The following is a 12,724-nucleotide window of genomic DNA, read 5'->3' on the forward strand; positions in this document are numbered from 1 at the left end:
ATATGGAGAGAGTGTAAATGCAGGCTTGACTTCAACAAGAGGCTCTGCAGCCTTTTGCAAATGTGGCATTGGGACAGGTATGTGTAGTGTGACTCTCAGGGCATTTCTTACATTCTTACAGGATTTGCTGCATTTTTCGCTAGATACTGTGTGCTTCAAGCCATTTGATAATGAAGTATCATTGCACAAATTTACTGCCCATATGTTTCTTGATTTGGAATGTAAATTCTCTCACACAAATGCCCTCTTAGTGATACAGGTCATGAATTTGGATGAAAACTTTGTAGAGGGTGCTATTAGACTATGAAATAAAGAAGTGGTGGTTATTTTATGTGAAAGCAATAACATATGGGTGGATATCTGGGGATTTCTTTCCTTAACAGAAAATACCATTTTCTGCTCTTTTTGGATTTTTTTTTTTTAAAGAGGCAAAAAGCTGAACGGCTTCATGTAAAGCTTCATTTTGTAACATAAATACTTTTTCTAATCAGAAGTCCAGAAAACTTTGCTGCAGAAAGTATGAACAGCTGAACATCAATAATTGAGAAGAGAGCTGTAGCAACAGTCATCATATTACTTGCATCTTACCACTCTGCCTGTTGCAAGTGAAGGCAGCCATGTGATGAGCTGCATGTCTTTGCCTCACCTGCACTTTGTCCACTGTTTCATCCTTATCATTACTGTTTAAAAAAAACAAAAAACTGAGCACATGAGCAACTTCAAAACGCTTTTTTATTAGTAAGACCACATCTCTGTTCAAACCTGTTTTATCTTGGACCAAATGCAGTGTTGCTCTCATTCCCCTGTTCCTCTATGCAGTTCAGGTCCTGCTTTGTAGGGTAGGTGGTAAATCTAACAATGAGGAGTTTAGGTGAAAGAGAGAGATTTTCTTTCTGAAGATACTCTTCCTTTGCATTTCAGTGAGAATCTCGCAAAAACATCAAGTGGTCTATGATACGTAAAATGTTAATGCACCAATATTCTTTATAGTTTTGTTCTTTACGATGCTATCTGCTTTAAAAGAATGATGTAGAGATGAGGTTTTGTCTTATAAGTTTTCTGGGCTTGGGGATATTTTTGGAGTTGGGTTTTTGGGGGATTTTTTAGAATATGAATTAGGTTAGAAAGTTAGTACTTTCTTGGTATTTTTCAGACGTGTGAATTTTCCTTATCTGTATCCATATGTGAGCAGCTGATTAGAAGAGTGGTGCTACTGAATGTATGTTCTTTGTTTGGTAACTGTTAAACGAATACATCTGAGTGTAAGGGCAGAGAACAAGACGAAGGAAATGAATGTGAAAAAAGAACTTGCTTTGAAATAAGTACTGCGTGTTAAGACTTGCAAACTTACTCGCTATGTTCCTAACAGCTGCCAAGGTTTTTCCAGCTCTGCTCTGATAACGTGTGGGGAGTTAGGAAAGCCTGTGCTGAATGCTTCATGGCGGTTTCTTGTGCAACATCACAGGAAGTCCGGAGGACAAAATTGTCAACTCTTTTTATTAATTTGATTAGTGATCCTTCACGATGGGTAAGAATTGCTTTTTATTTCTTGAGTAGCTGTCATATTTAAAGGATTTTACTGCGGTACTCTGTATAGAAACTCTCCCTGTAGATGTGGATGACATAACATGTTTCACGCATGAAGCTCAAGCAAAATTCTTGCAGTGCTAGGTTTGTCAATGAGTGTAGAGAGTCTTTCACATTTTCACTGCAGCATGTAAGAAAAACTGTGTCAGCGGGATAGCTTTTCTTAGCTACAGAACTGTGTATGAGTTAACATAGCTGGAAGTCTTTAACAAAACTGGAAAATCAGATGTGATTTGTTTGTATTTCTTCAGGTTCCCTGCCACACCTCCTTTTCTGGAGGGGAGTGGGGCGGTGGAGTGGGATGGTGATGTTTTTTGTTGTTTCAAGGTTTGTTTGGTTTTGATTTGGGTGGGTTTTTTGTATGTGTGGGGTTTCTTTTTTTTGTGGTTTTGTTTTGTCTTGGAGATCTACTCTTAAAACCTTGTTAAGTTTGTTATTGAGAAGACAACTGCTGAGACCCAAAAGTAGATCGTTTGCCCAGGAGCATGAGCTCTTGGATCCTGGAAAGTTGTGCAAATTGTAGCACAGCAGAATTAATCAAATAACGAAAATGGAGGTAGATAAGATAACTGTTGAGAAGGGCAGAATAAATAGTAGGAGAAAGGAGGAGCAAATGAACAACATAGCCAAGTAGAAAAGGGAAAGAAATGCAGATCTTTATAACAGTCATGCTTACGGTAGTGAAATATCTGTTCACTGCACATACTTTTTTTTTTCTTTTCAAGTTGTTAAAATTCTCAACTGAGCTTTCAAATTCACCTGCTTCTACTATCTAAATAATTGTGATTTCTTTGGTTGTGGAGAATAGGCCTGTCAACTTGGTTACACATGATTTAACTGATTTTACCCTGCTTTTTCTTAATTTTTTTCTTTAAACTCAGCATTTTATGTATACAGTTGGCTGTCTCTTTCCTGACAAGAGCCTCTGCTGGCACTTTCCTCAGTAGCGTTGTGACCCTTCCAATTCCTAGTAGCAAATGTTTATGCTTTATAAGACAGCAAACTTTATGTAGATAACTTTTTTTTTTTTTTTTTTTTTTTTTTTTCACCTTGAACCCTTTCCACTAGGTCCGCCAAGCTGCTTTTCAATCTCTGGGGCCTTTCATATCAACTTTTGCAAATCCATCCAGCAGTGGCCAGTACTTTAAAGAAGAAGATGGTAAAAACCCAGAAGATTGTGGTTCTGCACAAGAAAACGGGTAAAGAATTTACTAACTTCACAGATTATTTTTTCCTCCTTATTTTTCTTCTACATGAACTGCAAGTTAAGAAAATGAACTTTCTTGTATAAATTGAGTATTTATCTTGGTAAATTGAAAGACTTGGAACTTCTCATCTTACTTAATAGACTACTAGAATTTTTATTTATTTACTGAAAATAAATAGGAGTATCTCTTCTGGGTGATAGTGTCCAGTGACAGGAGGAGAGGCAGTGGGCACAACCTGAAACACAGGAGGTTCCCTCTGGACACCAGGAAACACTTTTTTTTTTTTTTTTTTTCCTACTGTGATGATGACTGAGCACTGGCACAGGTTGTCCACGGAGGCTACAGAGTCTCCATTCTCTGAAATATTCAAAAGCCATGCAGACACAGTCCTGGGCAACTAGTTCTGGATGGCCATACTTGAACAGAGGGTTTGGCCCAGATGGCCTCCAGAGGTCCCTTCCAACCTCAAGCATTCTATGATTGCTATGACTTATTTTGCTATACTACAAGTAAATCTTGTTTGATAAATAATAAGCTGATAGGACATGTGTGAATTTTCAAGAGCATCTTTTTGCAACAAGTTTATTTTGGGTTTTAAATGTTCATTTGCTTTGGCACTCAACAGTGAACAAGTCAGGACTGCAGAAGATGTCACAACAGAGGATGAGCACAACAGGACAGAGGAGCTGTATTCACATGTTGATAATGATGATTTTGCAACAAAACTTGAAAATGCCATGGAAGATCAAAATACAGTGTCAAATAACTCCCAGAGGGAAGGTGATTTCCAGACTGAGTCATCCTTCCATTGCACTTTGTCTTCAGAATCACGTGGGGAAATGGCTGACGAGAGCAAGCGAAGTTCTCATTGCTGTACAGCAGGTCTGCAGGAGGCTGGGCTGAATTCACAGGAAACCTGTCTTTCAGAGCAGGAATTGTACAACTCTTTCCATTTCTGGAGGACTCCACTTCCTGAAATAGATATTGACTTTGAGCTTCAGCAGACTTCTGAGATAATACTTGATAGGGAAATTCAGGAACTCACCTTGCCAGTGTCTCCAAACATTCCTATGGCAACACGGAAAGAATTGGAGGAAATGATAGAGAATTTGGAGCCCCATATAGATGATCCAGATGTTAAAGGTATAGTAAAGATACTGAAGCATTTTTAGTGTTTGGAGATATGCATATATTGCTTTAGCAGTTTTTACTTTAATCTTTCAGTTGTTTTAAAAGTCAGAAGTACTACTTTGTCCTGGTCCTCAAAGAGATTGTATCTGTTTTGATCTAATTGTGAAAATTGATGATGAACTAAAAGGGAACGAGCATTTGTGTAAATGTGTTTAAAGATAGTATGATTCCTTCCATGAACTGAATACCCATATGGTTAGCAGTATAAACTTCTGACTGCCTGTTTGGACAGTATAATCAAATATGTTTCAAACATGGTTCAATGGCATAAGCTCTTGATCAGGAAATTAATTTGTAATTACCATACATGCAAAATAAGAAGGTAGATTAAGATTTAAAAAAATATATTGAAGTGTGATAAATGTTTTCATTTTATGCATTATTCATTTTATTTTTAATGAGTTAGTCTTCTCCATTTTTTCTGCAAGGTCTCTATTATTGCAGTCTTGCAATATTAAAGGTCTTGAAGGGTTTCATAAGTATGACCAGCTGCTGGTGCAGCACCTCAGAGATACATCCTGGGCTAAAATGACTTGACTATTTCACACATACCTACTGGAGATACAGTTCTTGGTATTCATATGCGGAATAAATTCTAAGGCACATCAAACTTGAGCCGCACAGTCAGAAAGTCCAGAGGTACCACTAAGGAAGAAGCTGTGTTATTCTGCAGCTGAAAAATCCCTAGGGGAAAGCATATCTCTATGCCAGAAAAAGTAGAGAGGAAAAAGAGAGGCAAGTTGGGAGTGCGAAAAACATTTTAGAATAAACCAATGCTACTTTCAACTTCTTTTTGTTGATAATAAGTAGATATGCTAGTAAGTTTTGTTAAATCCATTTTGGGCTGCTTCTGTTTAATCTATTGTGAAGTCAACAGATTAAACTTGTTGCTTTAAGAATGCTTTGGGCACTCTCTGTCTGAGGAAAGAGATAAGAAAAAAAATTCAACCTTGGTAATGATCTTAGTTTTCACAACCTATCTCTGAAGCCCACTATTAAAACTTGCACTGCTGTTCAGGTTTGTTTTAGAAAACCCTGTTCTGTCCAGTTACAGAACAGATCTTAAACACTTTTAATGAAGATTTATGTAGGCACATATTTGTATGTCCAGAATTGTCCTGTTTTATGGAGTTTTCTCGTCTGTGTTCATGTCTCCTTTCAGAGCAGGTTTGGCTTGTTTTTTTTTTTTTTGGTTGGTTGGGGTTTTTTGGCCTTTTTTTTTTTTTTTTTGGTGGTGGTTGGGTTTTTTTGTAGCTCCCTTGACTAGGTGTCAAGATGTTTTCTGTGCAGTTGTTGACTAGCACTTGCGCACTTCAGTGGAAGAAAATTGTTACTAGGTTGTCAACAGCATGGGTTCCTAGTGTCCACAAGTTAGGAAAGATTTGAATTAAGGTTACCAGTGCCATTTATTCTGATTTGGGGTGGGGGTGGGTGATCTTAATTACTCAGTCATCTTGTACTCTTTTTTTTTTTAATTTTCTTCTTACCTGGCTATACATGCCTATACATGGCTTACAAGTGTTTACCAAACAGCCCTGGTCCCAAGCAGTGCTTAGGGTCTTTCCCTGCCCACACCCCCTCCTCTTCCCCCAAGACTAACCATTACGCTATTACATTTTTATGAGTCTTGTGGCATGAGCGGGCTGGTTCTTGACAGCAAAGACTGAGCAAGCTAGGAATTATTATGATTATTTTCTGCTCTCCCTTGCTCTCTCTCTTCTTTTTAAATCCCTGTGATGTTTTTCTTGCGCTTATTTTCTGCATCGCTTTGCTGTTGCCCAAGTCCTGGATTCCTGCTTCTATGCTGTGCTCCTGTCTTTATCGCTGCATTCGCAGCTAAGGGATGGGAGCGGAAGATGCTGTTTTCTCTGTGGTGGGTAAGCAGAGACCTGCTATACTGGAGAGTTCCCATAGGTACACATCTTCTGTTTTCTATAGCAAATGGAACAAGCATCCTAGAGACATCACAAGATGAAGTGGGGATCAGTTAGCAAAAGTGTAGTATGGAAATGAGACTGTAGTGTATGATGTTATGCATATGTCAGTAAGGTTAAGTTGTTCAGATAACCTTAACTCTGGCTGTACCTAGCCTCTCGGTGCTTGACTGTGCAACTTCGGCATCATGCTCTTAACATGTTTTGTTTTGGAGAATATTTTCTAAACTTAAAAAAAAAAGCAGAAAACTAATACCTGGTGTTTGGAACCATATTGGCCTGGGTCATTGGCACAGGATTTTTGAAGATTCTGAAGATCACACTGAATTTTTATTATTTGATTCTGCAGAATAACTGGTGATGGTAATAAGGTGATGTCCTTCATGGTACAATCGGTGGAGGTCAATGATTTCTGTTTTGCTGGTTGGTTTCAGAGCTAGTCCCTGACCTCTGAGGCAGGTGTAGAGATTTCATATTGGAGTTTAACCAGCAATGACTCTTTCTGAGTCGGAAGAGTACAGTTGTTTTGTTTTGTGTTTTTTTTTCTGCGCCCCCCCCCCTACTTTCCGCTGTGTATGCATCTGTAGCAACTACTTACTATACTTTTGTATCCCTGTCCCCTTCCTCCACATGTATTTCCCCTCATGTTTCCTTTTGTTGTTTTCATTTCTCTGCCGTTCTAGATTCTGCATCCTCTGCTTGACATGTCTCACCTTACTTTTCTATGTTGTGCGAGGTGCTTCTTTCCTCACCTGCTTGCATCGTTATAGCAGAAGTATTGAGAACGGAATACCTCTGTTTTTATTTAAGGAGTACCTCAGCATACCATGACAAGGGGAAGGATTGGTTGGAAGCAAAGGCATTGCCAACTCATGCAGGCCAGGGTACAGTGTGTTCAGTGCTCACCCCAGTCTTCCAGATGTCTTGGCTGCCAAACACTAGTGGGTTACTGTTTACATACACAGAACAAACTGTTTGTGGTTTTGTGAGTGTTTTTGGTTTGGTTTTTTTTGTTTGTTTGTTTGGGGGAATGTTTAGGTTTGTAGCTTGACATTGTTTTCTGTGTTTCTGTAGTGCACCTCTGCTCCATCAGAGCAGTTTCTGTTTCAAACTTCAAGTCCTTGCTACAAGGCATGGAGACTGATGAGATCTCTGGCAAATACATTTTTTTAATAGTGACCAGCAACTGCCATAGAACATTTTTTTTTTTTTTTTTTTCCATAATCTCATTCTCAGAAAGGGATGAACTACTTTAACTGAATCTCACTCATAAAACTCTTTACCTTGAGGCTTTCTTTCCAGAACAAAGCCAAAGTGATAAATCTGAGTAATAGGTAGTTGAGCAGTCAGCAACCAAGATAAAGACAGCCTGTCTTCTCACAGACAAACTCTACTGGCTAGCAGAGCTACACAAGCTACGCAAAGTTAAGCAGTGGTATACAATCCCTGTTAACAGGACCTTTCCAGTCCACTGGCCAGATGTCCTGAGGGTCTCGAACGGGGAGATGGAAAATTGCACATTCCCCTGAAGTATGCCAAGTCTTTTAAAATTATGACAGGGTCTTTATTCAGGTCACTGTTTTCCAGCTCCCTGAGGCTGCTGCTGTCTTCACTTACTTCAGACATTGCTTTTCTTTCCCCAGATGTTTTGTTGTGTTGGTTTTTTGCTTTTTGTTTTTTTTTTCTTTTTTTCTTTCCAGGGACACTTTCTTCAGCTTTATCTCCTTATGTTCTGCATAGAAAGTGCTAAATCATGTAATGTCAGCTCTTCTTAATATTTTTTGGGGGCAGAGAGAAAGCCTCACTTGCAGGTTACTGTGGCTATTTGTGGCTTATGTTGGTTACAGGCCGCTTTGCCAAATGAAGACCTAACAGGGATAAATCAGTCCAAATGTGGGGTCAATTGATCCCATTCCCTTTTAAAAATTATGTGTATAAGTTAGGCTACTAGCACTAGCTGCAGTAAAAGTCTAAAATATGTTGTTAATGGAACAGTAGGTGAGGAGGAGGTGGAGAAGAAACTCCTCTTATTTTTAATTACTTGCATGTCTGTACCCATTAATACAGCCCATAGCTTTTGCCTCTGAGTAAGAAGTGAGGATAAAGAAGGCAGATGCTTCAGAAAAAAGGAGGGAGCATGCCATTTAGAAATATCAATGTCTTTCCTGAAATATCAGGAGAAACAGAAAACAACAACAGAGCATATTGAAAGGACAGAAATTAATGAGGACCAAGAAATTTAATAAGGACCGGTAAAATGTGGTTTTAAATTTAAAGGTTATCCCAGTTATTTTAAGATGCAGGTACAGTAGTCAAGAGCAAATAATTCCTTTCTGAAAAATACTTCTCACCTGAAGCAAAAGTCAAAGGAAGAAAGAGTTAGTTAGCAGATGGTTTAAGATCCAGTGAACATTGACTTTATTTTACCAGTGGAGTGTTTTGCACAGAACTGACCATTGCACTCCAGTTCTTACTGAAGGTAGTTGTGAAAGCTGGTTAGCCAGCAGATTCCTCCCAAAACCTTGCTTCCCAAGCACTGAGGTATTTCTCTTGTGTCATGCATGAGAGGGGAGCCTTGTCCTTTGCTTGTACTTTTAATGGTTTTCTGGAAAGCATCATTTGGCTCATGGCTGTAGGAAAGGTCTTTGTGGGACATGGGGAGGAGCAGCAGCTGCCTCAGTGAGGAGGGTTTCAGCACCAGATCTTAGACTGTGTCTGTGTGTGATGGTATTATGAGGGGATGTGCCCTGGCACCTCAGCCTTGGATGGTGAGTCGTTAGAATGCTGTCTCAAGTTTCAGTATCTTCAGGGCAGCCACCTAGCGCTGTGCACACACATGTACCTACTCACACATGCACTCTGTTTCTCTTCCTACTTTACTAAGCACTCCACCATTCTGGAGCCTTCCATAGTGATTGTTCTAGGCTCTTCTTTTGGCTAGGACCTTAAGATGTTTATGACTTCAGGTTATTTGTCTTTCAGTGAATGACAGTACTGGAGTCACCCTTGGTGACAGGACCTATGGAGAAGCAGTCAAAGAAGAAAGAAGGCACTTGCCAATCAATGAAATCTTTGGGCATTTGGCCTCTTCTGTCCCTCATCCCCACATCTTGGGATTGTAGAATTGACAAGAAGCTGAGGAGATGTATGTTTGTGTCATTTCTCCTCTAGGGCAGGCAGAGGAAATCAGGATACATGTAGTCTCCATCCAATTAAGCTCTTAAGCAAGTGTGGTCCAGGTGTGTAGGCTGACAGTGGTGCATGGGTGGGTAATACTGCTTTTAAAATTCCCAATTACTGCTGTAGATACCTTCACTCTTGTCACTAGAAGTAATCTTTGAAGCTCTGGGTGGATTTTTCAGTAAATACATATTCAGTGTTGAAGCAGGATGTGTTACCCTAGTCAGGGTAAGCTTTCTTGACTTCTAAGTGAAAATGAAGGGAATGTAAATTTTCGTGAAAGAAGTCTTAATGAGAAATGTCTCCTTCATGTGCAATTCTTTTTAATTTTCTTGTTTGATTTCTCTAAATGAGAATAAACTGAAAATCAGACAGGCATTTCTTGCCCTAGCAGGTGCTCTGAAGTGATCACCTGTTTTGCATAGTTTTGGGGTGATTTCTTTAACTTGGAAGTTTTGGAGGAATTTACTAACCTTGATCTCGTTTATTCTTGTGGACCTTAAAAGTGCAGACTTGTTGTAAGTGAAGTAACACTCGAAGAGTGAAGTCATAACAAGCTTTTGTTAATCTTACAAATTGTAAAATTCCTGAATTTTTTATTAAATCTACAATTTACATATTATAGTATATTTTATAGATCTATATTGAAACTGTATTTTCTAACATAATGTGTTTTATAGTGGAAGTATTAGTATGATGTTGGTTTTGTTTTTAAGTTGCTAACTTGCTGTGTTTTTTCCTGTTGAGGTGAATTACAGTAATATAGCAAGAATATCTTTCCATTATTGTATCAGAAATCTGACACCCTTACGGAGCTAGCGTTGCACATAATAAAAAATTGTCTTTATTCCTGCTCATCAGACTTCACCTAGAAACCAGTGAGCCTGTAGTGTGATTTCCAATTTTTGCTAGCTAAGATTGTGCTGAGTTACAATTTTCCTTCTTGTAACAAATGTATTGCTTATGTGTTTCTTCTATCTACAGATAAGTCCAACTTTCTTTATTTACTTCTTGTTAATAACTCTATCAAAAAAAAGCTAAAAGGAGAAATTCAGATTCTGTAACTTAGTATGGCGATGTGGGATTAAAAACAAGCATATAGTTTGTTATTTAATTTCACAGTGAGCATTTCAGAAGCTTTGGAAAAGCTGAAGTCTGTGAGGAGCAGATCTTCTGGATGGCTGAGTAAATTTAAAGGGTCAGGAGATTATTGCTCCTTACCGTCTTGGAAAGAAGTGGAAAAGCAGAGAGACAGGGTAGATAAACCCACACTAAATTCTGCATCACTTGCAGCTAAGATTGCCTCTGATCGTGATCTGCTTGGGTTATATCTGAGGAAAATTGCTCAACAAAGGTTTTTTAATTAGCAGTAAGCAGAGGGATGGAAAAAAATTGTTGCAGTTCAGCCTCTCATGTATTTCTCTTTCATGTGCTGCAGCACAAGTGGAGGTGTTGTCTGCTGCACTCAGAGCATCCAGTTTGGATCCTCAGGAGGAGACAATGGCCAGCATTGGCAAGGGAACAGACTCACAGACTGAACTAACCATCAATGACCAACAAAATTTTAAACCTATACTGGGTGATATTGTGCCTTTAATTGGTGACACTGTTGAGGTAAGAGCAGAGTTTTGTACTTTTTTTTTTTTTTTTTTTTTCCCTTACCATAAGCATTTCCAGGGCTTCAGTAATAGAGCTGTATTTTGCATTTGTACAGTAATTGCAGACGAATGCTTCTTACTTTTGGCTAGTGTGACATTTGGTTTTGTTGGCTGCTATTGAAGAGCTAGCTACTAAAATAAAGTGAGTTGTGTTGGTTATTTTTATTTTTGCCGGTTCTGTACTTGTCCGTGTAAATTTTTGAAATTGTTCCCATTAAAATCTCTGTTGTTACTATCACATTTTAAGATGTTTTAATGCTACTACAGTTTATTACTGTGAAATAGCCTTTCTTAAAACAGAGTCCCACTGATAATAAGTGAATCCCCTTGTCCAGTGCTCTCCCCCTTCGCTCCCTCTCCCCAACTCATCTGGAGAAAAGTTGCTTTGTTCCCTGTGCTCGCTGTCGAAGTGTTTTACAGTAGTTCACTGGCCTGCATAAGAGAAGTTCAGGACCTGCAGTCTAGGATGTTGTGCGGTCTGCTGAAAGAGAAAGTGGATTCTAGCAATTAGTAACATAAAGTTTTTTTTGCACTGCTTCAGCACCCCACCATTGCCCCCTGCGTGACTGAAGTCTGTGGCATTTGATACTATTTTCTGTTCCGTATTATGTTCACTGTATATAGCCCCACAAGCTCTGGTGATATTAAAAGCTATAGCTGTGTAGAAAGCAATGGTTCAAAAATATGTTCCTGTCGTAGTTCAGCCCTGATGGGGACCAGACTACGCAGTCTCTCTCTCACTCCCCCCACCCTCTGAGAGAATAGGGAGAGATAATATAAGAAAAACGGCTCAAGGTTTGAGATAAGAACAGGGAGAAAATCCTTAAAGTTACCGTTACGGGCAAAACAGACTCGACTTGGGGAAAACTATTCATTTATTACTACAAACAGCAGGATAATGAGACAGAGAACAAGATAACCTCCATCCACCCCTCCCTCTTCCCAAACTTAACATTATCTCTACCACCTTCACTCCCCTGAGCAGCACAGGGGGGAAGAGGGAATGGGGCTTGCAGTCAGTTCATCACGCGTTGTTTTACACCGCTGCTTCGTGGTCGGGGGAAGAACTCCTCACATTCCTCCCCTGCTCCGTTGTGGGGTCCTACCCATACGCCACAGTCCTTTGTGAAACTGCTCCGGCGTGGGTCATCTCTTCCACGGGGTGCAGTCTCTCCAGAACAGCTGTCCCAGCAGGCCCTCCATGGGCCACAGCTGCCTTCAGGCATTCAGCTCCCCCGGTGTGGGGTTCTTCACGGGCTCCCAGTGGATCTCTGCTCCTCTGTGGACTTTCACGGGCTGCAGGGGGACAACCTGCTCCACCATGGTCGTCGCCCTAGGCCCAGCCGAGTCCACTGAACAAAGGGGAGCGACTTCTAGCAGTTTCCTACAGAAGCTACCACCTTAGGCCCCCGCTCACTAAACAAAACCACAACAGCTCCCTAAAAACACAGCAAGCGATTTGTTGAATCGTATTGCCTAAATGTTATTTTCAGATGAAGTTTTGATAAGTGTCTTTAAAAAGTTTGGGAGTTGGCATCACTCCAGTGCAAACTTTTTTTCATCCTTCTTTAATTAGAGCAGTGTTTCTAGATTACATTTAATTAACTTTTCACTTAAGCTGTTGGACTACCATGTAGCCTGAAAACCTTTGGGGAATAGAGGAATGTGAGGTTTACTTGGATACTGCTGTTTATACACAGTCATAATTTAACACTGCAAATATGGTTGGTTGGTTTATTTCTTTCAAAAAAACCAACCTGCCACCAGTTCCTGATGTCAGGCTTGATATATTTAATTATCATAGGATTTGTTGTGGTCACTTCTTTTTAATGCTAATATGTAAAATGACAGTGTAAATCTATCCTCTGTCCTTCTAATTTTTGGGGGTGATAAGGGTGGTGTTTTTTGAGAGGGGTCAGTTCTGCATTGTATTTTTTTAATAATATGATGCTGACAGAAAATTTAA

The 12,724-nt window shown here is 39.6% G+C and overlaps 1 protein-coding gene across 4 annotated transcripts in view; it reads left to right on the forward strand.

Annotated features, from left to right (window-relative positions):
- Nucleotides 1-12,724, forward strand: part of PPP4R1 (protein phosphatase 4 regulatory subunit 1) — a 61,935-nt gene that overhangs the window by 37,605 nt on the left and 11,606 nt on the right. For all 4 annotated transcript variants that reach the window (XM_086740628.1, XM_086740629.1, XM_086740627.1 and 1 more), the window contains 4 exons: nucleotides 1,370-1,528; nucleotides 2,656-2,786; nucleotides 3,421-3,938; nucleotides 10,539-10,714. In XM_086740628.1, coding sequence (XP_086596754.1) covers nucleotides 1,370-1,528; nucleotides 2,656-2,786; nucleotides 3,421-3,938; nucleotides 10,539-10,714 — 984 coding nt within the window. The remainder of the gene's footprint in view (nucleotides 1-1,369; nucleotides 1,529-2,655; nucleotides 2,787-3,420; nucleotides 3,939-10,538; nucleotides 10,715-12,724) is intronic.

Source organism: Chlamydotis macqueenii, chromosome 2 (assembly GCF_036417535.1).
Source record: "Chlamydotis macqueenii isolate bChlMac1 chromosome 2, bChlMac1.mat, whole genome shotgun sequence".
Classification (NCBI taxonomy): Eukaryota; Metazoa; Chordata; class Aves; order Otidiformes; family Otididae; genus Chlamydotis; species Chlamydotis macqueenii.